The sequence below is a fragment of the Heteronotia binoei genome, chromosome 21, assembly GCF_032191835.1.
Source record: "Heteronotia binoei isolate CCM8104 ecotype False Entrance Well chromosome 21, APGP_CSIRO_Hbin_v1, whole genome shotgun sequence".
In the NCBI taxonomy this organism is placed as follows: domain Eukaryota; kingdom Metazoa; phylum Chordata; class Lepidosauria; order Squamata; family Gekkonidae; genus Heteronotia; species Heteronotia binoei.
In genome coordinates this window covers 165500546-165527651 of record NC_083243.1, presented here as the reverse complement: position 1 = coordinate 165527651, position 27106 = coordinate 165500546, and the positions used below count along the sequence as shown (strand labels likewise).

The 27106-nt window shown below is 41.4% G+C and overlaps 1 protein-coding gene across 2 annotated transcripts; it reads right to left on the bottom strand.

Moving 5' to 3' along the window:
- Nucleotides 1-251: 251 nt before the first annotated feature.
- Nucleotides 252-26895, bottom strand: LOC132589824 (inner centromere protein-like). Of its 2 annotated transcripts, XM_060262566.1 has the most exons (18): nt 26744-26895; nt 25735-25848; nt 23225-23922; nt 22388-22436; nt 18765-18798; nt 18029-18137; nt 16534-16621; nt 11369-11501; nt 11151-11288; nt 9878-9889; nt 9549-9658; nt 9181-9301; nt 8259-8357; nt 7120-7220; nt 6514-6595; nt 3179-3283; nt 1357-1516; nt 252-624 (listed from the first exon to the last, which is right to left on the bottom strand). In XM_060262566.1, the coding sequence occupies exons 1-18, from the start codon at nt 26878-26880 to the stop codon at nt 413-415; spliced, it is 2502 nt and encodes an 833-aa protein (XP_060118549.1). In that variant the 5' UTR covers nt 26881-26895; the 3' UTR covers nt 252-412. The 2 variants fall into 2 exon arrangements, with proteins under 2 accessions (XP_060118549.1, XP_060118550.1); XM_060262567.1 differs by lacking the exon at nt 9878-9889.
- Nucleotides 26896-27106: the final 211 nt, after the last annotated feature.

The following is a 27106-nucleotide window of genomic DNA, read 5'->3' as shown; positions in this document are numbered from 1 at the left end:
TTGAAATGACTATTAAGTTATGAAGAGGTAATCTAGAAACTGTGTAGTGCATTTCTCATGACACTCCAAATTCATAGCATTCATCCCATTCTGTTTACTTGCTCAGTTAGGCCACCTACTGACAATTTATATTCCCTCCATTGCTTTCTCCATCTCTGCAGAAGTAGCTGAACTTCCATGTGAGCAAAAAAGATCCCTATTAAGAAATATTGCAGATAAAACATTTTTCTAGCCACATAAAGTATTTAAAGTTTTAGAACACACGCAATCTCATCCTTTATTTAAAATATAGTGGTTTCAGAATTTAAATCTTTATTGCATGGAATACAAGAGATAGAAAATATTAAAATGTTTACAGATGTCTTACTTAGACAAACCACAGCTGACAAATATGAGGTCCTTCCCAGCCTCATTATTTTTTCATGCTATTGGATGCACGCAATGCTGTTTTGGTACCCGGTAAAGGTGGTGACTGCCAGACAGCAGAACTGGTGCGCTTGAAATACCTTGGTTTGCTCTTGTAGAAGATATCTTCTAGTTTAGGGCTCAAGATTTGTCCAAAAAATGTATCAATATTTGGAGGGTTGTAGTACTGGTATGTGACAGCTTCATTAAGCTGAAGACCTGAGGAAGAAATTGAATTATGCTGAGCTGCAACCTCTTACTCAAAGCATTTCTATGGAAGAAAGAATGTGAAATCTGTGCACAGTTTATCTAACTGAAACAGCTGCTCACTTATAGCCCATTTAACAAACCTAGGCATTGCTTTGCTCATCCTATCCTAGCATTAGTTATCAAACATCCTCCAGCTGTAACTTTCAAATGAAAGAAAGTTTGCCAGATGGCAAAGAGGTAGCCTGTAGAAGATAATGTAGTTTAATATAGATTTCCAAAGCTGGAAAAAATTTATTTCCACATTAACTTTCCTCTACTGAAGCATCCTACTGGCTCTAGTTTTGCTCTCCATCTTAGTACAGCAGATGACTACAGACACATTAAGACTCCAAGATGAACTATTTTAATTCACTTTTAAAGAAAACAATGAGACAGACATTGATTCTATAGGCCTCAGCAAAAGTCTGTCGTGAAAGCAACATCAACCCAGAGTCAGAAACTACTGGTGCTTGTACAGGGGACCTTTCCTTTCCAGCAAAAGAGTTCAGTTAGTTCACATGATACTATAAAATACCAGAATCACCAACTGGCACTGAAGTATCATAAGAAGTTCAAGGCACATGTTCAAACAAATTCCTCAAAAACAATGAGAAATTCAAGAGGGATTTTCAGAACCTATGGCTAGACTCTTCTTTAAGTTTCAGGGGTATCAATTTGTAGCCATGGAAGATTTGCACATACCAGTGGCCCAAGGAGGGATCGGTCTGCGGGGCTGGCTTTCATCATCAGTGGAGTCGTCACTATTCAAATCCATTCCATAGTCATTGGGATTGATTTTGAGGGACTTGGAATCTTTCTGGTCCTGGGGGTTCACATGGTTGGACGTGCTGATAGGAGATTTCTGTATTAAATGAAGGAAAAGTTTAATGGATAATCAATGTTATAAGTGCAGCAGACAGTTAATTATAGTTCTTTTGGCAAAGCAGTGTGCATCAGTGTGCCTAGTTAAACACTAATCACTTCACAACACTACTATCACCCCACTTCTCCATATTTTTCCTGTACTGTGGTACCATATGGAAACACTCCAGTGTCTCCTTTTAAGTCAAGCAGCTTCACATCATTATGCCCTATTGTGATCTGTTGCTAAAACTGCACTTTGCTACCTAGTTTACTTGCTATAAGAGTTTATTCCGTTACAGTGAGATGAGTGATCTCTGCCCTCTTGGATTCCTTATCCTCTTTGGAAAGGAAAAATGTGTGTAGTCTCTGAAAGTGCTTGATGAAGCATTTCAGGCATAGTATTCACTCAACAGCATATAATACTGATTGCCAAACTGTGTACCAGTGACAGGAGAAAACCCCCAAAGGGTTCCGTGATAGCCAGCTTCACAGAGACAAATATTGTATATATTGTATACATCAATTTGAGTATTATGGTTTGTAATATGGAAGCTTTGATATGACACAATGTTATACCTTTAAGTAATTGCGTTAATTGAATTCACCTATTAGCTAGTATTTTAGTGGAAGGAGCTGTGATCTGGGTGCAAGACCTGTAAACTGAAACTTTATTATGTGCAAAAATTGTGAATCTTGCCATGCTCTGATATTTGTTAGAAAGGTATGAATTTTTTGTTTACAGGTGAAAATTTTTAAGATTAATTTTGAATGTATTTTTAATGATGATATTTTTGACACAGCTGGTTAAAGCCTCTATCAAAACGAGGGAAGATAAAAGTACTACCTCATTGCTATGTTTGCTGTGTTCAAGAATATAATATACAGGAAGAATTGGACATTGTGGAACTTACACGTGGTCTCCTCAGAAACTGGACCGGGGATTCCTTTGAAGTGGAAGGACTTTTTTATATACATATTTCCAGGATTGGACTGTTTATTTACTTATTTGTGTTCTTCTCTTACACTGAATATAGGTGCTTGTTTGTCAGGGTATGACTTTTGAAATATTTTATATGAGAGTGAAAATAAGATTGTATTGAATTTTTCAAAGTTTTCTTTAATTTTTTGTCTGTCAGGCTGGCTATCACAGAACCCTTTTGGGGTTTTCTCCTGTCACTCTCTGCCATGATTCTGTTTGGTTTGCACAAACTGTGTACCAGAGCATGCTAGGATACTGGGAAGAGCTGTAATATGCCTTAAAAAAATACAGTCCTTATGCTGGACACTCCCAACACCCAATATGATGACCCCAAGAAACAGGAAAATAGTATACAGCATTAATATTCAGGGTCAAGTGACATGGATGGCTATACTATTCAAATACCACAATTACACCATCCCATCCCAGGATACCACAAAATGCTCTCCTATTGTTCTGGTAGTTGACTGAGAAAAAAATCTGAGTTTTAAGAATTGAATGTGTCTCTTACTTCTAGTACAGAAAAAACAAACTGTTCCCCCTAGGTATCAAAAGTTTGGGAAATTCGAGCTTCAACACTGGAGCCACTTTCCTATTCACAGTGGGAACACTTGAACACAAGTCCGCAATCATATGGCTAAGTTTTCATCTCACTGGAGAAAACTGTGAAACAGCACTCACCTGAGCAGTTATATTGAGCCATTTACTGGCAGCAGGAACCACTTCAACATGCTTGGCTTTCTTTTCTTGAGGCAGCGGCTCTAGACTGGTAGGACTCTTTTCCTCCTGGTACAGCAACATCAGGCTTTTAGCTGCTCATTCTACTTTCCATCCAATTCACCCATTTTGTCTTGTCCTTTAGCAGCATGATCTTTTTTACTCAAAAACAGCAGCTAAAAACACAGAGGATCTCCAAACCTATTTTTTTTTTCCATCAACATAGTGTATTGAGCAGTTCTTCAATCCCCTCCTTCCTGAACAAGACACACAAACAGTACACCCCTAATCAGGCAATTAATAGTAGGCTAAGGTAAGTAGCTGCAAGGCTTTGCAGTTTGAGCATGTATCTATGAGCGTGATTTGGTAGGGCAGGGATACAACAGTCCTTGAGATTCAGCATGTGGGTCAAAACAACCCCCTCAAAATATTTTGGATGGTATCTAACAAGCAGAAATCTAATTCATACATTTCCTGGTCACAGTATAGGAGGCACACGAATGCTATACATCTGGCAGGTCTGTATGTTAAAGTCAGAAGGCTTGGTTTGCATGTATGTCAATGAATATTATTTCCACCAGAGCTGGTTTACACAGTTCAGCAAATTTTAGAAACCCATGAGAGCCTACCAACCTAAGACTGCAAAAAGAGTTTGAAAGAACATGTGCTCTGCACTTTCCCTGTGGATAACCTTCCTTCAGCCAGAAACAGCAAACTGCCCCAGAGTTCCTGCAAAAGTCACTAGGAAGATCTCCCATCTACAAAAGGGAGAGCTATTAAGAAGGAAGGAGCATGCACAGTTCTCACAGCACAAACATCTCCTAAAGCAGGTCTGTACAAGTTTTCTTTGTATCGAAGAGCAAGCCCTAACTTTCCAGAACCAGACTTATCTGTATAAATATAGTATCTCAGGTCTCAGAAAGAACCTGAAGCATTAGCCAGTGCCAAATTTAGAAGCTCACTGAGTTTCTTTCCCTTTCCGAGGACTTTGAATTCATAGCTCTCAATAAGGAGAGGCAGTTCATTATCTGTATTTAATGGTGAAAGTAGTTTTGGAAACTGTGAGCTAGTGCTATTTCAGTGACACTGTAACATTCAAGATCACCACTCACCAACCTAATTCAACAAAGCATTCTGTTCCCCCAGACCCACTAACTGGTAGGAAATTACCATTTCTAGCAGTTATCAGCTCAAATACAAGGGATGGGAAATAGAAATGCCAGGCAGCCAATTGATCCAAAGAAAAAATTAAAAAAAACCCCACATTTTCTTCTGCATGACGCACCATAGGAGAGAATATTAATCAGAGAAAATGATTTTCTAAAAGGCAGATATGGGGCAGGAGCTACCAAAAGGATCAGGCAAGACCTTTTCCTCTTCCAATTAATCCTGAAGTGGAATAACCCTTTGATCAAATGTATGAAGTGAAACTTGCTTTTCCCACATTAAAACCAAAAAACAGCAGAGAGATTGACACTTTTCTGAAGCACAGGGAGGCTGCCAGATCTTGCAAAAACTTCAGGTGCATGCTGCTCATGCTTGCCAGAAATACCAAAACCCATCTCAGCCACCTTTGCCAGCGGGTTTATGCTGAATGTGTATAAGGCAATAAACTGAAGTGAGCTCTGACTCACAAAATCTCATCCAATATATTATATAGATATAAAAGCTTAACCATATTGGACTCACTTACATTCCCTTTGGCTGAGCTGTATGTTGCTCAAAGAGCAACCCCACCCCCTCCAGCCCCAGGACAGATGAGGAATGGGCCACTGGGGAAGCTCCTAAGCAGTGGCTGTTGCTAGGCAACCAAGCTTAGTTCTGTCACCAGAAGTGGGGCGGCCCTTCTCAGGCCTATTTTGGTCTTTGAGGGAGAACTCATTGGGGCCAGTCCTGGTTTTGTGGTGGAGTCTACAGAAGCCAGGATTTGGGGAGGGGAGAGACCTCAGCTAAATATAATGCCATAGAGCAGTTACTTTGCTCTGTAGAGAGATCTGTTATCTGGAATTCAGTTGTGATACCAGATCTTTAGACTCACCTGGAGGTTGGCTACCCTAGGCCTGGCAGCACCCTCTAGGTGACTTGATTCCACCTGACTGGCATAACTTAACTAGGCCTGGCTGCTTGCTCCTATTCAGCAGTAGCCCCCTTATGACAGCCAGTGTGATGTAGTAATTAGTACTTCAGAGCAGGGTCTGCCAGAGCCAGGTTCTTGCTGTGGAAGCTGACTGGGTGATTTTGGACCAGTCACAGACTTTCAACCTAATCTACGTCACAGGATTGTTGTGCAGATCAAAAGAAGGAGAGGAGAATGTGAGCTGCTTTAGTCCACCCCTGGAGAAAAACTGTACTTTCCTAGGTAGAGGCTGCAGGGAGGGGGGAGAAGATGGAAAGCTGAAGTCAGAGGGGCAAATAAAGATAGGTTGATGGTTGTGTGGAGAGGAGACAGGGTTGCCAACTCCAGGTTGGGAAATTCCTGGAGATTTGTGAGGTGAAGCCTGGAGAGGGTAGGGTTCCCCTGGAGAAAATCAGTTGCACTGGAGAAAATGGCTGCTTTGTAGGGTGGACACTGTGTCCTTATACCCTGCTGAGGTTGCTTTCATCCTGCTTTGGTTCACACTGTGGAGAAAGACTATTTTTTTCTAGGCAGAGGTTGCACGGAGGGGGAAGAAGATGGAAAGCTTGTTAGATAGTTCCCCTACAGAAAACGGCTGCCCTGAGGTGCATACTCTGTAGTATACCATAACACAACCATGCCAGACCAAAAAACCCCCAGATCACACCACAAGCAAACACTGATGCTAAACACCACAATGCCGAATATGACAGGAAAAGGTGACAATTCACTGCAGACAAAAGGAATGCTGAGCTTCAGTGTCTGAGTGATTGTTGTCATGCTATGATGCCACAGCAAATTGACACTGAGTGCCCAAGATTGGGACACTTGTCCAGAGCCTCTTTCTAGAGTCCATTGTATCTACTCCCACAACAGAACAAACATAGTTTAGTCTTTAATGTTAGGCAAGGTCCTGGGTTGAACTTCCAAGTCACCGAGTTTCAAAAATTAACCCTCTGAGAGTGCCTAGCTCTCCCTCACCTTTTTTCCTCAGGCTATTTTCAGCTTAAATGAAGGGCAAAGAAACAGCCACACTCATCTCTGCTCTCAGCATTCACACACACCCTGGGCTTGATTCACTAATGTGTTGGGGGGAGGACAAATCATTATGGCCAAGGCACCCCAAAACCTAGAGTCAGCCCAGATCTACCTAGTGTTTTGGTTTCCCTGTTCCTTACCACACCTTCTGATTTTCTTCCTCTTCTGTAACCACTGCCAGATCCAGTTGTTTAATCCATTTCTCTTTGTCTTGCTGTCCGTGGTGCCTAAAAAGGGAAAATGGAGGCCAAAGTATATACATAAGCAACTCTTCCAAATATCAAGAATTATGTATTTTCCAAAAGAATGATTACAGAAAGCAATCCTTTCAAAATTATTATTTTTGGGTCCATTCCAATGTACAGTTTTAGTTGTTAGAGGAAAATAAACGGCCACACCAGTCACAAAAGGTAAAAAGGTCAAGGCTGATGGTGCAAAATCAGGTAAAAAATGTATTTTACCATAGCTAAAATTCCAAAAAAATCCCTACAAGTTTTACCAACAGGCTTTATCATGGAAATCTGTAATATATAATAACACCACAAAGTTTACATAAATAATGGTATAGTTAAAATTATATAAATATTTTACCTGAATTTGCACCATCAGCCTTGGCCTTACTTTTTATCTCCAGTTTTAGCTGTTGAAAATGACAAAGAACTCCCATACTTCCCTAGACTTTAGCCTCCTCGCAGTGCATTTAAATGTTTCAAGCTCACCACCCTTTTAAATTAGGGAGAGATAGAATTACCTTTCATTTGCTTGTTTTGCATTATTGTGCTCTAGCATCTTCTTAATTTCCCCAACCGTCTTCCATTTTTCTGGCTGTTCTTGAAACTTTTGCTCCTCTTCCTGAAACAAGAAAGGGAGTGGAGGAGAAAAGTCAACATGCTCTATATACATGCCGGAAAGGCTGAACTGCAGGCATTCAGCATTTTCCTTTGATGGCAATTCAACTCTCCTAAACCTGAAAGCATACACAAGGACCAGTTATTGCCAGCTTTTTCAGGTTGTACATGTATTTGGGTGTTCTAACAACCGTAATTTGTGAAGCTACTGCAAAGTTTCTCATTCCACAGTCAAGATGATAACTGCATGCAAGAAATGGATAACGGCTAGCTGTATCCAGATTTTATGCATTTTTTCTTAATACAACTTGTATTCCAACTTGGTTGTAATTTAGCCTTACTGTAAAAGTACATAACGTTTCCAGAAATGAACTGTTCACTCCATTCTTTTACAACCTCCTTTGTCAAGTACAGTGAGATCAGGAGTGGTTCCTGGACTCACACACTTCGCTACACAGAGAAAGTAATACCCACGGGGCAGAGGCCGTGTTATGTTTGAGAAGACGCCACCTATCTGTAGAAAAGACTAGTCTTCTGCTGCACATAACAGAAAATGAGATTTAAATATACTTTTAAAAAAAGATGATACATTACATATCTGAGCCCTTTTAAACATTCTTTGTAGTCTTATTAATTAGATGAAGAGCTAAGTCAGCAGGCCTTAACAAGGAGTCCTATTGACTCCAACAGTTTTCCAGGTGGCTGAAGCAGTTTCAGGACTACAAGCCAAGTCACTCAGAAGTCTGACCCTTTCCTTCCCTTCTATGCAAAAGGTAAAGGTAGTCCCCTGTGCAAACACTGAGTCATTACCGACCCATGGGGTGACGTTACATCATGGCGTTTTCTTGACAGACTTTTTTACAGGTCGGTTTGCCATTGCCTTCCCCAGTCATCTACACCTGACCTCCAGCAAGCTGGGTACTCATTTTACCAACCTCAGAAGGATGGAAGGCTGAGTCAACCTTGAGCCAGAGACCTGAACCCAGCTTCTCTGCAATTCTATTTTATTCTGCAGATATATGAAAATGAATGCAGTACTTACCATCTGCAGTGCTTTCTGTTTTGGGGCTTCTGTATCCCACATTTTCTTCATGGACACTTTTCTCTTTGTCTTTTCCTCTGCCATTTTCTCTTCTCGCACCTGTGAGAAAAGCCCTTTAGAATTTTATAGCTCGCCTCTGTCCTGAAAGTCATTCTTCATAACAATGCAGCACCAAAGTGATCATATTCTCTATGTGCCAAGAATACTTATTTCACTATTTCAGCACTTAAAAGATTTCAGAGATGCAAATCCCAAGGTATTCAAAATAACAATGACATTTCTAGTGAGAATTCACTGGACATAGGCTGACTACCATTACCATTGAAAATGATTTTAAAAGGTTTTGACAAATTTGGGTGCTGAAGCTGGCAGAGTTCAAGAAGTCAAGAAGGATGTGAAACTGGTGCTCAGAGGCTTTCTAGATACCCTAAGTTTTTAGGCCCTCTTGGGAAATACTGTGGAAGAGAAAATGAGCACACAAGAGAGGAGAAATGCTCCTCTTGTGGCACTTTTTCTGTCCATTTTAATCTCTTCTTTCTCATCCATTCCTCCCTTGATTTCAGATACAATGAACCGGGTTGGGAGGGGGGGAGAGATGCAGAGAATGACAGCTAGGCTTAATGGAAAACCACAAGGTTTGGTAGAAGAGTTAATATGCTCCTAATATGGCCTGCTGGACAAAGTAGTTACTGATCAGGACATGAAGGGATTATATTAATAGGACTCAAGGGGAATTATACAAAAAAGTCACAATTCTGAAACAAAAGAATAGGAAGCCTTTGTGTAACCGCGGATGTGCTAAATGCTTTAGAGTGATCAACTGCATTCCATACCTACAGGAATCTCGGTTTATGAATTTTGTCCACTCTCATAAAAAGTTCTGCTGCTAGGCTAAAAAAAACCCCATGAAGCCATATCCTACCTTCTCACTCCTCTCCTCATGTTGAGAGAATTTCTGTTCCATTCGTCTCCTTTTTTCCTCTTCCATCTGCTCCACTCGTTCCCGAGCTTGCAGCGCCTTTCTTAACCGTTCTTCACGCTTTCTGTGGGATGTACCAAGATCTCAATTAATATAGATGGAACAAAACTTTTACCACAGCTAGCATAACCTTATGCTTCTATGTTCTGCTGCATCTGCAGAGCGCTATATGACCTCTGTACTGCCAACAGTGGCTGCATCAGTATACAGTATAGTTACACAGGTGTAACTAAACATTACTTCTAAGGGCTATGATTCAGGCAAATATTCCAGGTAATCCAAATCCCAGTGAAGACAAAACATCTACTTACAATTTTATTTCTTCCAACCTTCGTCTTTTTTCTTCCTCCACTTTCTGTTTTCTTTGCTGCTCAGCTTCTTGTTTTTTCCGCAGACTCTCCAGTCGTTGTCGTTCTTTTTCCTAGAATATACAGAAAGTTTAGATTAGTCCCAATTGTACCAACCATCTATTGGCTCAATATAAATTATGTTCTATTCTTCCAACAAGTCTGGCAGGAACTAGAAAAGATGGGGAATTCTTGTGCAGGTGAGACACCAGCCCCAGGACTGACCCACAGAAAATTACAGGGAAAGGTGAGTTTCTAAACAATTAACTGTACAGAAATAATTAGTTACTTACAACGAATTCTCCCTTTTCAGGATGAGCATGAAAGGAAAGAAAATACTCAGTCATTGGATGCTATATCTAAATCCTTGTTGACTAACCAGTTGATCAGAGTGATTTAAAACAGCAGTGATTTCTAGTTCAGCAAGGCCAAACATGGTAGGAGGTTGCAACATGATACCAAATGGTCTAGGTAAGTAACTTTTTCTCTGCCCACATCAGTGTAAATAAATGGGAGAAGCAAGTCAAAGAAGCCCAGCTAAATGCCTCTATGCTATTCAAGGAAGGCATGGATGTTCAACATTAAACTTCTCCAACTATCTCCGATTTCAATGTCAGCCTTTGACTGCATTTCAGATAAAACAGTAATACAGCTGAATAAAGAACCATTCACAAACAGCCAAACAATCATTACATTGCAGACCCATGATTTGGATCTCCTGACATTAAATAAAAAGTACTCATGAAAGTGTGGGACAAATATGTAGATTTAGATTGGACTACAGTGCTGGGGGATAAGGGGGACTAACATATGTCCCTTGCATGCAGTTTCCTTAATAAGAGCTCCAGGAAACAGTGCAGAGGGGCAGTGAGAAAGTAGGGTGTCTTTTCTCCCCTTTCACAGTGTGTCTAGGAGGCTATTAACAGGGCAACAGCAAGAACCGTGTGTGTTGTGTGAGAGCACATGCACACACACACACACACACCTCCTTCCCATCTACTGCTACAGCATCAAATTGGGAGCTTTTCCCACTTCCTCCTCATGATAGCTTTTTAATATTAAATAAAATACTGAGAGATCCAAACACAGATCTCCAATACAATGTTAGTTTGGTTCTCAAGCCTCCACCTTCCCCAGCAAATAGCATACACTACACCTACGAAGTCCTTCTGCCACTCCTCTGCTGACTCTCCATCACTGTTTTGTTAAACAATCGAAAATCACCATGTCGAGCACTGTAGTGAAACCTTACACATTGTTAATTGTTATTCATGGACCCATAACATTACCTTACATTGAACCGTTAATTCATCTGGAGGAACTTTGTCTTGCTTATTCTGAGTAGTAGAAGATCTCCAAAGTCTCAGGCAGAGGTCTTTCCCTCCTCTGCACAACTGGAGATACCAGTGATAGAATTTCTAACCCACTGCATGCAAAGCATGTGCTCTGCTACTGAGCCTCACCTCCTTAGATCTGTAGCAGACTTTCAGAAAATTCACTTTTAACAGTCTTTCATACAAGTTAGAATTCTGTGTGTTTGTGTAGAAGAGATCATTTTCTCCTTACCCTGGTATCAGGTTTAGTGGCAGGTGTCGTATGTTTGACAAGACTTTTCATAACACTGCTGGGCCCTGGAGACCCAGGGGGTTTGAACAGCTGGCTTTTTTGCATTGTCTGAAAGAAGGTTTTGAAAGGTTGTGTGATCTGTCAAGAGAGAATGCATGTCCTTAGTGACTGATTAGGTACATGAAAGAGCAGATGAAGATGCCCTTGATTTTACCTACCTTGGCTGAACCAGAAGGGGACAGTGTTTTGTTTGCAGAAGATGTGTTTTTTTGACTAAAAGATGAAAGATCTTCATCTTTTGTAGGCTGGGCAGCAGGCAGCTCATTCAGTGCTTGTTTATAACTTTGGCTCCTAAAAAGAGAATATGTACTGCACATTAGAACAAAATTCCTACCCTCAAAGTAATGTTACCACTCAAAAATAAAGATGGAAAATCATGGGGCAGGGGATGGGAGAGAACAAGGCCTATTTCGCTCTTCCCCAATGGAGGAAAATTTCTTTTTACAGAGTTTTGAATAAAAAACCATGGACCATTGAGATAATGTATGAATTTTCAAGAATATTTAACCAAACATTTTAAAATTATTGTATTTTATTGCTCTTTATAGTCTGCCTTTCTCACCAAGACTCAAGGCAGACTACATAATGTAAGCCAGTACAATCAACAGGATGAGGAGAGACCTACTAATGTAACAGGACTAGAATTGCAGAAATCTGAAAAAAGGCATAAATATCACACAGAATATATTTAACCATGCAAGAAATGGTACTATGTAAGTTAAAATATTTTAAAATTATACTGGTTCAGGAAGTCCAGTTTTGTTTAAGACACTTTTTGATACATACACTGATACCAATATCAGAGTTCATTATTGCACAATTAGGTAAGTATCCGAGAGTGCAATCGGGAGGGGGGGGGCACGGAAAGTCTTTTGGAAACAGACGAGCCAGTATGTAGGCACAGGAAGGGTTTGCGCCGACATACGACTGGCGCCGCCAGAGTGGAGGGCCACCCAAGCGGCGCCCCACCCGAGGGCAGCAGCACCTGAGGGCTGTGCCCGAGTGCAGACGGAAGTGAGGCGGAATGCGGCATTCAGGGGGAGCAGGGGGTGGAGTTGGGGGCACAGTCAGGTTTAGGCGGCTTCCTGAGCAGTTTGGCCTATGACACGGCCTCCCGAGAGGCGCAACTTTACGCCCACAAAAACAGTGGTGTGCCCCTTAGGCACTCATTCAAACAAAAAACAAGGGTCACTGCTGCTGCAGAAGCTTGGAAACCCCTTAGGGAGTGACGTTATTGCCTCACCAATCCCCTTGTGGTTTGAGCTGACGAGCCCCCTCCCCATCACCCAATCGCGGTCTCCCCCCTCCTAGAAATACTTCCACTCTGGCCTTGCACAACTCAGTTGTTAGGGAAAGGAGCGCATGGCGGAAAGCTCTGCCGGCGAGCTCCTGGCCATATGGACTTAGAGTGAGGGACAGGCAGGCACACTGGTGACGGGTTTTGCACTTCGCTGTTACTTTGACAGTCTCTTTGCCTTGCAAGGGGGAGAGAGAGGTCTTTCCCCTGGGGCTAACTGCTCTTGTTTCTAGGTCTCCACAGGTTCCGGGCTCCCAGAGGCTCTGCATGTCACCCATGGCAGAGTAAGTTCCACTGCCTCCCCCCCGCCTCCCCCTCCCCTTGCTCTCAACCGCTCGGTGTGCGTCTCTGGCACATGAACCAGGCAGTGGGCTCTGGCAGGGGGCATCTGCTGACCCTACTCCCCTGTGCTGCTGCCTGCTCCCTGCCCTTGGTCTGCCCTCTGCCACGTTCCCAACCCTTGGCAAGGCACAGGGCGTGTGTGTGTGGCAGCTGTCCCGCTGTGGGGAGGTGGGTTAGAGACTGTCCCTTTAAGAGAGCGCCCGGCTAAAATGCAGCCCGCTCTTCCAGTGGCCGCCCCTGCAGGTGGTCTTGATCTCTATCTCCGTTTTGCAGGTGGGACTCAAAAACAGAGGCTTCCGCGTGTGCCATTCCACCGCCACCCCCCACTCCCTCAGCTGTTTCTGCCCGCCGCTCAGAATGGAGCCCCACCCACGGCGAGACTGCCCAGCGCGCGCCAAGGAGACTGCTGCATTATGTTCTGGAAAAATAAAGTCTGAGCTGTGCCCTCTGTTCTCTCTCCTACTTGGCATCTGCTGCACATTCCCTGGGCAACCCTCCCCCCCCCCCGGTCAGTGGCCTCTCCAAGGGAATGCCTGCCCCTCGCGTGGCTGGATAGGGGAAGGGAGAGCCGCTCCTCAGCCTGCCCGGGCCAACAACCTACCTGACCCCACAGGGTTCTTATGCACAGGGCACTAAGGGGGGGGCTGATGAAGTGGACTCAGAGTTCTGCAGTCCTTGGGGGAAGTGTTCCGTGCACATGGCAGGGGGCGTCAGGGCAGCACAGGGGGTCTCTGGGTGGGGGGGGGGTGTCTGCTGCTGGGCTGCTCACTCCCAGACACACATTCCAGCCACTGTCTATGACAGCGAACTCCTGCACTTGGTACTTCCTGCTTGTCTGCCTGCCATTGGCAGAGTCTCTGACAGCGGGAGGGTGTGAGGGGATTGACGGCTTCTCCAAGGTCCCGTGCAGGCCTGTCTCGCCCCCACCCCCACCTCACCACCAAGCCAGCGTGCCAAAGTCCTCAGGAAGTCTACTGGCGGCGCGGCAGCAACGCCATGGCCAGCCGCCCTTATCTCTGGATTGGGCTGCAAGTCTACTGCTAGCCCATCATCATACTATGAAGATGCACCTGATGTTCTTGAGGTAATGGAACTCAACTTAAAAATGTACTTAATACATTTCAGTTTGGTAAGGGCTTTACTGTTTACCAATGGGTAAAAGCAAACTGGATTCTAGAAATATTTAAGCCAAAGAGAAATTTTAATTCTAATCCTTTAATCCTCTACTCAATCTATAGTACATTCGGTCCAGAAATCAACTCTGGCTGTTCATCTTCCCTCTGCTGGCTCTGACTGCCTGCAAACCGTGTGTTCCTTGATGGATTATACAGCAGCACAAATACACACTATACTTCCCAGGTGACACAAATGATAATCCCAAAAGATTAATTGAATTCCATACATTACTTATGATGCTAATCTGTGTCATCATTTCCTACTTTTTCACTATTGTGATATATTTATTCTAATTATGCTTATGAGTAGGGATGCGATAGCTGGTCCAGATACAATACATTTTGGGTACCTTTGGGTATCCAGAAGCTACTTGAGATTCTGGACAATACCAGTATTTGGGTCCCAAATATTTCTGGAAACAATCAGGGTAGCTTTTTAAGGGTCCCAGGCCTCTTTCCTCACCACTGAACAGGTTTCCCAGGCAAGGGGAAGGAGGCAGCTTTCTCAGGTGAATGAGATCAGGCATTAGGATGAGCTCTCACTATCTGGTCAATCTTGATGATCTCTCACAGCCTACAGCTTTCTGATCATTGGCAAAGGGAATAAAAAATAGGCCAGCCTGCAACTTAACTCCATTTCAGAGTGAGATTTTTTTGGTATGATGCTGTTGGTGTGGCTCTGGTTGCTCTGATCTCTCTGTGCCTTGGATTACATTGCTGCCCAGTTGGGAAGATGCTCTTGTTTTGTGCACCAGGACTGGTTTGCAATGTATTTTAAAATAATATTCATTATTATTATTTCAAGTTTCCCTGTTTCTTTTCGTCTTATTAGGCTGCAGGGGCACAGTCTATGTTTTCCTATTTGTTTTGTTTTTAAAGTCTGGTTTTGTTTGGTGCCGTTCTGTCAGGTCTTTTGGCTTGTTTTAGAATTTTTAATTTTACCATTTAATGAGCTTGTGCTGGGGGGGGGGGGAGCCGGGTTCCAGGCTGTTGCTGTTTTAGCAAATTGATCTCTTTGCATTGTTCTCATTTGTTTTAGAGTTTTTAAAAGATCTTTGTTGTGTTTTTGGGGGGAATGGTCTAGTGGAGTTTTGGGGTGTTCCTGATAGTTCTGAAAGATTTAATTGTTCTGAAGAAAATATCTAGCTAGGTTTTAATAACAGTTAACTGAAGATGATGATTCAGTTATTTAAAAAAATCAAAATAACATTTTGGCTTTGGGTTCAGTAAATGTTCATTAAACAAAAATTTAGGCTTTTGTTAGGCTTCCAAAATAATAAGAAACCAGGTTTTTTTGTTTTGTTGTTGCTTTTAAGCTGCAGCATAGGTTTACCTTTAAAAGTTGGAAAGTAAGATCTGTGCTGTTTAAACTTTAAACAATTATGTCTTTACTTTACTTGTATGCATGCTTCAACAAATATTAATATTTCCTTGTCTATTTCTGCTGATGGGCAATAAAACTGAGTAGGATGGGTTTATCGGCTTAGGGAAGAAATGAAGTATTGACAGGATCTTTTTAGTCTGTCGATTTTATACTAAATTTAGATATTTATAATTTTAAATGGCATTTTCTTTTACAATATAATTGTATTGCCTCCTACTTCCTGTTACTTATGAACAAATGCCTAATAAAGGTTTCAGTATCAGTATCGATTTACATTAAAAAAAATCACAGCCTGGGGTAAATAGCCACCACCAATCTCCTTACTACTTGCCAGCCAGAGACCAAAGGACTGGGTCGGCAGCCCTCCTGGGTCTAAATCAAGAAGTCAACCCTGCCAGGTGAGACACTTTCAGGTTGAGTTCCAAAAAACAATTATTTTGGTAGCTGTAGCCAATAAAGATTGAAACCGGGGGGGAGGAGGGGTCTTTAGTGGACAAATAGCACTAGGTCCCCTACAATTCTGGTGTCATTTGGTTGAAATACAGCCACTCTGGTCCCCCGTAGAAAATCCAAATAACTCCCAAATCTCAGGGGAGGGAAACCAAATGTCAATCCCAAAATGGTAATGGGAGACCCAAATTCCCTGAATACTGATATTTATTTCCTTCCCAAAATCTGAATCCAAGGACACATCCCTTTATATGAGCCACCCTTTGTATCCTGGCAGGGTGGAAGAGCAGACAGAACAACATAACAAATAAATAAAAATATATCAGTGTACATCCTATAACTATTCATCTGACAGAGCAAAGATAAGCATAGATATTTTATTTTATTTTAGCTGATTTATATTCTGCCCTCCCTGCAAATGCACTCAGGGCAGATGACAACGAAGAAGTCACATCATTCATTAAAAATATATATTCAAACAGTTAAAATAGGAATAAGACAGACTTCAGGATATCACTGTGCTACAAATTCCTAACACAAGTGATCATCCAGTGTTTTACTCTTTTGGTAGTTGTGTTAGGTACAGAAGTGGTTCAAGCCCAAGTTGAACAAAAAGGAAGTAATTCAAGATCACTAAACTATGCGTTCTCTTCTCTCAAGGATTAAGAGACATACCTGATACTCTCTTCATGGGTCTGGTTGCTCTGGGATGAATCTTCAAACCCACTGACTTGGGAGCCAGTCATCTTAATGGCAAGACTTTCTAGAGAGAAGGTACAGTAAATTCCACAAAGGACATTTCCTGTAGCTGAGGTATTCTGACAACTGTATGCATTATCACCACTTAAGTGATGAGAGCTAAGTCTAAGCAGGTTCAGTCTGTACTTTGGGAAATGGTAATTATTTTTTAGGATTCTGTGGCAACGTTCCTGTATTTGGAATGAAAAGGTACTTAATTCTAGGCTGTCGAGTACAAGCACTTTAAATGTGACTAATAGTCATAAAAACACTCAACTTCCCTCTGCCCAAAATTGCTAACAAGACAAGAATGCAGAACAATAACAACAAATGGACATTAAAACAAAAAATCCAACAGCGCTGCAGCGGATTGGTGGAGATTGCCAACCTTCAAACAGCCACAGTTTCACCAGCTTCTATACTGTACTATAATAAAGTCAAAAAACACCAGAATAACAATAACACTTTTACACAATATAGTGTATATGCAAGCTACATTTATCAAAATACATGCATAGCAACAGTCATCATTAGTAACTTACAAACCACTCCTGATACTAAATTCACAAACACTCATAATAGAAACTCAGCTGGAAAGAGTTCTTTTCACTCCCCCACACTGTCTGCTGTATGAAAATAAGATACAGTTCCTCAGAGACATCTGCCTCCCTGCTGTTCTCCCTTATGTTCAGCAACTTGGTGGAGTCCTCAAATCTCCAGCACAGCTTGTTTCCAAGAGAGTAAGGGCCCACAGTCCAGGATTCCTCACGGTTTCAGATCTTTGTCAGCCTTTTTCTCTCAGTGTTTTATCCTGGAGCCTCAGTACAAAATTTAACAACTTGGATCAATGCATGTTAATTGGTCTTTCTGTTTCTAGCTCTCCTAAGACGCATTTTAACACGTTAATTGCTTTTTCTGTTTTCTAAGAGAGCCGGAAACAGAAAGAGCAATTAACATGCGTTGATCCAAGTTGTTAAATGTTGTACTGAGGCTCCAGGATAAAACACTGAGAGAAAAAGGCTGACAAAGGTCTGAAACTGTGAGGAATCTCAGGCTGCGGTCCCTTACTCTCTTAGAGATAAGCTGTGCTGGAGATTTGAGGACTCCACCAAAGTTGCTGAACATAAGGGAGTACAGTAGGAAGGCAATTGTCTCTGAGGAACTGTACCTTATTATCTTCATACAGCAGACAGTGGGGGGGAGTGAAAAGAACTCTTTCCAGCTGAGTTTCTATTATGAGTGTTTGTGAATTTAGTATCAGGAGTGGTTTGTAAGTTACTAATGATGACTGTTGCTATGCATGTATTTTGATAAATGTAGCTTGCATATACACTATATTGTGTAAAAGTGTTATTGTTATTCTGGTGTTTTTTGACTTTATTATTCACTCACATTGGAACCTGTCTATACTGTACTATGCTGATGCATTTACCTTCATTGCATATTTTCCCCTTCTGCATCTCAGGCTGATCTGGATTTTCTGCAGCAACCAGGCTAGGTACATCTAGAACAGAGGGTGTTTTTTGTAGCATCTTCAGTTCCTAAAGAATAAGAACAATGTAGTACAAATACAACTACAGGGCTTCCACAATAGCTTCCATGTCAGATGCCTCAATTTTATCAGCAAGTAGAGATGCCAGTTCTTTACAATAGCTTACTAGGAAGCCTCAATAATTAATGTAACTGTTTCAGAATTTTTCTACTTGGTCTATCAAATTCAGTATTATCTACTCAGACTGGCATTGTCTCCATCTCCAGTGTCTCAGGTAGAGGTCCTTCACATCATTTCCTGCCAGATCCTTTAACTGGAGATGCCAGGGATTGAACCTAAGAATCCTTCTGCATGCTAAGGAGATGCTCTACCACTAAGACAGAGCCCCTTCCTTACTTGCATTAGATAAGATGAACGTCATCAGTTCTACTACACAAGATACAAGTTCACCTCAAAATACTATCCTAATGCCCCTGCAATGAAGTACTTTTACAAGCTTCATCTGACAAAGAGGTAACTAAAAGATGCAGAGACATAAAAACAAATAGACCCATCTCCCAATCCAAGTAACAGAGATTTCTGTTTGAGAGAGTGCCCTGAATGCAGATAAGTAACAGGGAAGATCAAATAAATCACCACCAAGTGTAATACAGCAGGCACCTCACCAAGACCTTACCTCATTAGACTGAGCATTCTGTACCAAGGAAGGCCTAAAGGGAGGCATTTTGACAAAGTGTTACTCAATCCAGTTAATTTAAAAAACCCTCTTTCAAATTAAAGACTGTAGGCCAGGGGTGGCCGACGGTAGCTCCCCAGACTTTTTTTGCCTACAACTGCCATCAGCCTCAGCCAGCATGGCCAATGGCCAGGGCTGATGGGAGTTGTAGAGAGCTAAGTGAAACAAAGCTTCTGTTCAAATACATTAGAAGCAGAAAACTAGCCAGGGAGGCAAGGACAGCCAAGGGATGAAAAGATTACTAAAGGATGACAGGGAAATGGCAGAGATGCTGAAACGCCTCTGTGGAAGATGGAAGGTGCTTGCCCACTCCACAACCACCAATTTCAAGAGAGGTGTTGAAAGGCCGGAGTTGGATTGAGGTGACAAGAGAGCAGGTCCTACAACTAATGGACAAATTAAAAACTGACAAATCCCCAGGCGATATACATCCAAGAGTTCTGAAAAAAACTCAAATGTGAACTTGTGGATCTCCTGACAAAAATATGCAACCTATCACTAAAATCTGCCTTCATTCCCAAGGACTGGGAAGGTAGCTAATGTGACCCCCATCTTAAAAAAGGTGCAGCGGAAATCCAGGAAATTACAAGCCAGTCAGTCTAACATCAATACCAGGTGAGTTGGTAAGAATCCACTATTAAAGACAGAATTAGTAGGCATACTGATGAACAAAAGCTATTGAGGAAGAATCAGCATGGATTCTATAAGGGAAGATCTTGTCTCACTAACCTTTTAGTCTTCTTTGAAGACAAGGGCACCCTAGTAGACGTTGTTTACCTAGACTTGCAGAAAGATGTTGATGAAGTTGCTCATCAAAGGCTCCTAAGTAGACTCAATAGTCATCAGATAAGAGGACAAATCCTCTTGTGGATTAAAAAAACTGGTTAAGTAACAAGAAACAGAGTGAATATAAATGGATTTTCACAGTGGAAGGTGATAAGCAGTGGGACATTGCAGGACTTGGTACTAGGTCTGGTGCTTTTTAACTTGTTCATTAATGATTTGGAGCTGGAACTAAGCAGTGAAGTGACTAAGTTTGCGGATGACACTAAGTTCTTTAGGGTGGTGAGAACCAGGTAGGACTGTGGAGCGCTCCAGAGCGATATGTCAAGGCTGGGCAAGTGGGCAATGAAGTTCAACATGGATAAGTGCAAAGTAATGCACACTGGAGCCAAAAACCGTAACTATAAATATAGACTGATAGAGTCTGAACTGGTGATAACTGACCAGGAGAGAGATCTTGGGAGTTACAGTAGATAACTCATTGAAGATGTCAACTCAGTGTATGACTGTAATTAAAAAAGGCAAATGCTACTCTGTGGATTACAAGGAAGAGGCATGAAAGTAATCAGCCAGTATCATAATGCCTCTGCATAAATCTATGGTGCAGCCTCATTTGGAATACTGTGTACAGTTCTTGCCACACCTCAAAAAACATATTATAGCAATAGCACAACAAAAGCATATTATAGCAATGGAAAGCAGAAAAGGACAACTAAAACAATTAAAGGGATGGAACACCTTCACTATGAAGAAGGGTTAAAGAGATTAGGGATCTTTAGCTTGTAGAAACAAAGGCTGAGGTGTGACATGACAGAGGTTTACAAAATTATGCATGGGATGGAGAAGTACAAGAACGCACGTGCACTCAATGAAATTAATAAGTAGGCTTAGAACAGATAAAAAGAAGTACTTATTCAGCCAAAGAGTATTCACTGCTGCAGGAAGTGATGGCAGCTATAAGCACAGACAGTTTCAAAAGGAGACTGGATAAACATACGGAGCAGAGGGCGATCACTAGCTATTAGCCATAAGGTACAAATGAAATACTGTGTCTGGGGCAGTGATGCTCTGTATTCTTGGTTCTTCAAGGACAACAGTGGGAGGGCTTCTGGAGCTCTGTCCCTGCTGGTGGACTTTCCAATAGCACCTGGTTTTTGGCCACTGTGTTATACAGAGTGTTGGACTGGATGGGCCATTGGCCTGATCCCGCATGGCTTCTCTTATGCTAATATCCACATCAATGCACCCATTTCCAGAGCATCTTTAGCATGTAGTTAGGTGAAACATAAACAAGGCAACTGATAACACATGTAGGAGCAAGTCATGTCAACATAAAGTCATAGTCTCACAGTGCCATCCAGTTCCTCTGGCAGTTGTTGCCTGGTTAATAAGCAGCCTGCACCAATCACTACAACAACATATTACCCCTAACTCTGAAACGCACAATATTCTGTGTCAGCTTTGAGATTTGAAAGGCAACTCAATGCATCAAGCCATTTAGATGCAGGGAGACCACTGTTTTTCCCATGGACATTCCTACCTTACAGAAGAGTCACACTGCACCTTCAGGATGTTTACCCAGAAGTGGATATGTAATTATTGTAAGGACAAGATATTTCTCTGCAACCCAAAAAAAAAAATCCTAATCTTCACTGTAGGATACACACCTGACTAAGCAAGGAAACTATTTCAACACCAAATACTGGAAACAGACCAAAAATACTCTTCAGGAACGACTATTCTACACTAGCAAAAATGCTCTGATCACTCAAAGGTGGGATGTAAAATCAGTAAAAATATAAAGTGACATAAAGGATGTTGAAATTTTGCTTAAATTGTGTATAATGAACTGGTATCAATGACCACCATTTATTTTATATCATACCATAAAGTGATTATATTTTACATTTCATTATGGATCCATTCTCTGCTTAAACTTGGGATGGTTACACAGAGAGACATGGTATTCTTGCTCGAAAGGAGAGCTGACTCATGTTGCTCTTTGTCCAGTGTCAAAGTCCAGTGCTCTTTCCTAGGCTTCTGCAGACTCAGAGCTAGTGGCAGTTAAAGGAAAGATCTTATAGACCTTAGAAGACTTCTGTAAATGGGATCAAATACAGACAGCAGGAAGAATCCAAACTGAGGTCTTACTAAAAGAATTGAAGTCCAGTGCACTGCATTCAGGATATACTATCAGCAGCTGTTTCAGAAACCTGCGCAATATGGGACCTTCCTGGCCCCCATGATGCCCTTAGGCTTGCCTGGGCTGCCACAAGCAAACCCAGAAGTTGGCTCCCATGGTGCTCCAGCTCCCTATGGGCCACAGCCAGCTGACTGAAAAGTACAGCACCACCGTATCACCAAGCAGTCCTTTGCTGGCAGCTATAGCAGGACCAAACTGGCCAGGCCATTAGTCAAAAGGAGACAGGTACAGGAGTGCTCTGCAGGCCTATAAAGAGACTAAGCAGCAGGCCAGGGATGAGTGTCCAGGTTCTTTTCAGGTTACAGGAGGAATCACTTAGACTTCGAAAGAGAGGAACAGCAGTAACAAGACGGAGTCAACTTCCTTCCCTCTCAGCATATTAAATGACAATTTAAGTGCTTTCTTTTAACTGTATCACTTCATCCCTAAGTCTCAGCTTTACTAAATTAGTGTGGCGAAATTGCTTTTCATGCTAAAAATATTTTGCTTAATTTACAGATTAAAAATGGATTCTGAAATCTTAGGAGACTGTTTGAGACAAGACTTCTAAAGTTTCTGTTTGGTAAAACTAACTCACCCATTCGTACTTGCTTCATCATCCACAAACACTTCAATGGAACTATGGCCTGAAAAAATAATATAAAATAAAAAATTACTTGATCAAATGTTTTAACTGCAAGACTTCACTACAAATCACACAGAGCATATCTGTGTCAAGTCCACCTCATCTTTAATGTGCCATGATATTGGAACATTTTTTCTGGACCACATCATTGGCTGCCACTTAGCATGAGGAAAAATGCTCTTTGTAACTTGGAATAGAGCGATACTCCAAGATCCTTCAAGAACTCAACACCTGGTCCGACAAGGTCTCATTTAGGTCAGATCTGGGCCTCATAACAAATGAGTTTGACACCCCTAAACTATAACATTCACTAATTCAAACAATTACTTCAGTAAACAATTACTTCCGTTTAAGAAGTACAGTCCTAGATAGACTTATTTTGGGCAAAAATCAAGGACGCAGCTTCATTTAATATCTACAGGAGGTGAAGCATGTCAGGTTTGCTATGGGTTTCCTAGAAGCCAATCTGTCCTCAAAGGGCCTTCATTGTGCATGGTAAAGGAGCAATGCATGCAACAGGTTAGATGTCAGACAACTGAGGAAGTTTGCTGACATACAAGATCATCAACATTCTCTTCTATGCAGTTTCTAGACTCTTAAAAGAAGCTACAGACATCGTATGCAGTAGAAATGCCTGTCAGGTCTTAAGATACTGAAGTTAGAGTGACACAGTAATTTCCATGCAAACATATTAGAGCTACCTCTTTTCTTCACAAATCTCACAACCTAAGGTTACACATACAAAGAATGACCATTATCTGCCTCCAAGACTTAATTTCCTTTACTTACCGCTTACTCGACTAGAAGTGGATGAAGAGTTCTGAGCTGCTTTCTTCTTGGCAATCGACTTGCTGATGGATTTCCGAATCATGCTTTTCCTTTTGCTGGTTAGTGAGTATTTCTCTACAAGTGATACTCTCTTGTTCTTGTGGGGTCTATGTGAAGGGCGATGGCCCGATCGGGAGCCTCCAGAGATTTCACTACTGTCTTTTAAATCTTGAGACGCAGTTCCCTCTTGCACCGGGTTATCTCCTTGTCGGGCCAAGGACGACTCTCCTTCACCTGTAGGCTTCACATTTAAAGATGGTTTTGGAGTAGAAGTACTCAGCCTAGATGTATCCCAGTCTTTTCCAGTCCTTACTGGATGAAGGGGATTTGGCAGCATAATGGCAGAGACATCCAAAACACCTGCACCTTCAGTAGCTCCAACCCTGTCAGCAAAATGGCCATCAGGGCACATGGTGGAGATTTCAGGGATACTAATCATTTCTTCATCCATTTTTCCTTTCACTTCAGTATTTTTGTTAAAGTCAACACCAAGTGCTTGTTCTTCAGCTGGATACATAACTTTTTTGTGACACTGTGCTTCTAAAGTTTCCTTTGTGCAAAAGTTTGTTTTACAAGATGTCGTTACTTTCAGATTCTCTTTGCTCAGAGAAAGTTCAATAGAGGAGGATGGTTTTACGCCACTTCGTCTTTTTGAGAGTCTTAAACAGAAAGACATGTTAATATTATTCAGTTTCAAGCCACAAGGTGGCACTAAGAACTGCAGAACAAATTCCATATTCTCTGGAGGTATGCCAGTTTTTCTGACTGCTCTTCTCCTACAATTGTGCATTAGCCATACAGATTTTCTCTACATATTATCTCTAGATATCACTCATTTGCACAATTATGCATGGTTTCTGACTGCACAGATGAAATTAACATTGAACTGCAGCTGCCACCACAGTGCTGGTTTGTTTCATTCCCAATGTATTTTTAAAGTACTCCTCTACTCTTCTACGCTTGGGCTTCTTATGTGTGGTTGGCTCCACCTCTGGCAGCCATCTTGTAGTTGGGCCACAGCTCAAAAAGGTTGGAGGACTGTTTTAAACAACTGTTTTATTAAATTAAATGTACATCCTCATTGCCTATTCATTCCTATGAGCTGTCAGGCACATGAGTACCACATTTGTGCCCATCATGTGATGGCAGGAGGTGGTCTTTAACATCTCTAAGAGTACAACTTGTCTAATGGACCATGATAAGCTATACGCTTTCACTGGAAGCAAGTCATACTGAACTCATCAGGACTTGTGAATAAATGTGCTCAAGACCGGGCTGTGTGTGTTTATCGAAATCTATACACGTTAGCTGAATATACTATTATGTACATACTATTTCCTAACTCCTCTCAAAAAATAAAAGCAGAATTTTGCTATCAATTGGAATTCATCCAGCTTTAATCTAGAAGCTATGGAGGAAGTTTGCACAAAAAAAGAGAAACAATATGTTGAATTCACATTATGTTTGGTGGAGGTAAACAGAAGGGGAAGAAATAAAAATCATACATGGATAAATATGTTTAAACAAATCTACCCTTATTATCCCTTTGACATCTCTAGCTCCTAAATAAATAGGAAAAATGAAGACTGAACCACAGTAAGGTGAATATAATAGAAAAGCATATGCTGCTTTTTTTTTACACAAGAAAAGACAAACAGGTAGTATATAGTTTGCAAACAGCTTGCTTGGGGTAATAAGCAAACCCAGAAATATTAAGAACTAGTTCTCGGGACAGCAAACACACACAAAGTCCAACAATAAAATCATAATCTAGATCAGCAAATAGTCAATTAAAAAACAGCAAATAAAGAAAACAAATTAGAATCACATAAGCATGTTAAAAACTAAATATCCAAGAGGGAAAATTAATCTCCCTAGCACATTTTTATCATGTTCTTCCCTCAAGAACTCAGGGTGGAATACATTGTTCTACCTTTCCCATTTTATCCTTGCTGCAATCCTGAGTGATAGTTTAGGCTGAGACTGCATGACTAGCTCAAGGTCATTCAGCAAGCTTCATTGTGAGGTGCAGATTTAAACTAGGATTTGGATGGATATGATTTAACTCAATACCTAAAAATAACTAGATCAGGTGCCACACAAATACCTAGGCACATGGTGGAGGGAAGAGCGTTCAACAAACAGGGAACCACCACAGAAGAGGACTCTCTCTTCTCCAGCAACCACCAAAGTCATCTCAGACGGCGAAAGCACACAGAGATGCTCTAAGTGGATCTGGGTTTTTTATCTAATCTGATAACTCTGTAATTATGATATTGTCTAGTTTGGATGTGGTTTATTTAATGCTGTTGTAAAGTTTTGAATGTTGTAAGCCGCCCTGAGCCCACTTGCAGGATAAGACGGAATATAAATCAGAAAATTCAATTAAGTTGACAGACAGGCATATAATGATCTTTGTCCTCTTGAGATCACTAAAGTACTAAACACAAATGTTTCTAATCAGGATTTACCTTTTTCTAGTCAGTTCTTTACTGTCATCTTTAAAAGATGAAGAGCGCTTCTTTTTCCGATGCTTCTTCTGTGATGGCGTTTTGGGCATCAGTGCAGGCTCAGCATTGAGACTGCTGGTCAAACAAAAGCAAATTAATTCCAATTAGCATGCAAAAAAGAGTTATCAAGTCTGGAAGCACATCTTAGAAGTACCATGAGTGTAACCTCAGTTTCTGGGTACTGTGGGGCAGAACTTGGAATGAATCTTCCAAGGATAAAACACTTTTATTTAACATATCATCATCTAACAAAACATAGATCTTAGTAACACAACAGAACAGTGATCTTTTTAAAGTCCAAATAATTAACTTTTCCCTCCTTCACAGCTTGCCACTCCTGAAGTCCATCTTTTTCCTCTTGTAGGTGGGCCAAGAGGTCTCCAGCTTTACACTCTATGCACCAGCTTTCAAAATAAGGGTCCCAAATGAACTCCCCACTAGATATCACAGCTCTTAAACAAGGTGTTAAGAGCCTATGATTAAGGTTTAAACTCCCCAGTAGTGCAGTCTTGCTTTCCACACATTCTGCACCCTTCTGCATCTAGAGGTTCCACCTTTTCCTGGCTCATTCCACTCCTAGCTAGGGGTTACATAAGCATACCAGGAGCACACTACATATACCCTAGCATCCACAGTAACCACACACTCAGGGCAAAGATATAGATAATCCTGAATTTCTGATCAAAACACTGAATTCATGCCAGGAGGAAGTCACAGCAAATGAAACACAACTGTATGAGCAGCCTGATTTTTCTGCTTAGAAAGATGAAATTAGGATCTTGGTTTCCTTTTAAAAAGTGTGCTTCTCCATAGGTTTGATACATCCTGTTGTATAATAATCTTAACCACACAGGAGTAAAAGGGGAACTCTGCAATCATGTGTAATATGGGTAACAAAAAGATCAATATTTTCCCATTCCACAAGCATCATAGGGAGTTAAGGCTTGCTCTTTTGAAATCCTGAGCCTACCTATCGAATATTTTCATGGCTTCCTCCTCAATTTCCCGCAACCACATCAAGCATTTATGTTCAGTATTGAACATGAATTCAGAAAATTTCTGATTGCAGACATCAAGAAAGTGAATGGGTTCTGTTGCCTCTGCCATGATGTGATCTAAATTAAAAGAAAGACATAAACTAATCACTGCATTCATCACTTTATGACAGATTCCCCACTCTATTTGAACTTAATTATCACGTTTTCTTACCAACTTGATATCTGGGAAAAATTTGTAATTAAAGAGAAGAGATTGGATTTATACCCCACCCTTCACTCGGGTCTCAGAGCAGCTTACAATTGCCTTCCCTTCCTCTTCCCACAACAGATGCCCC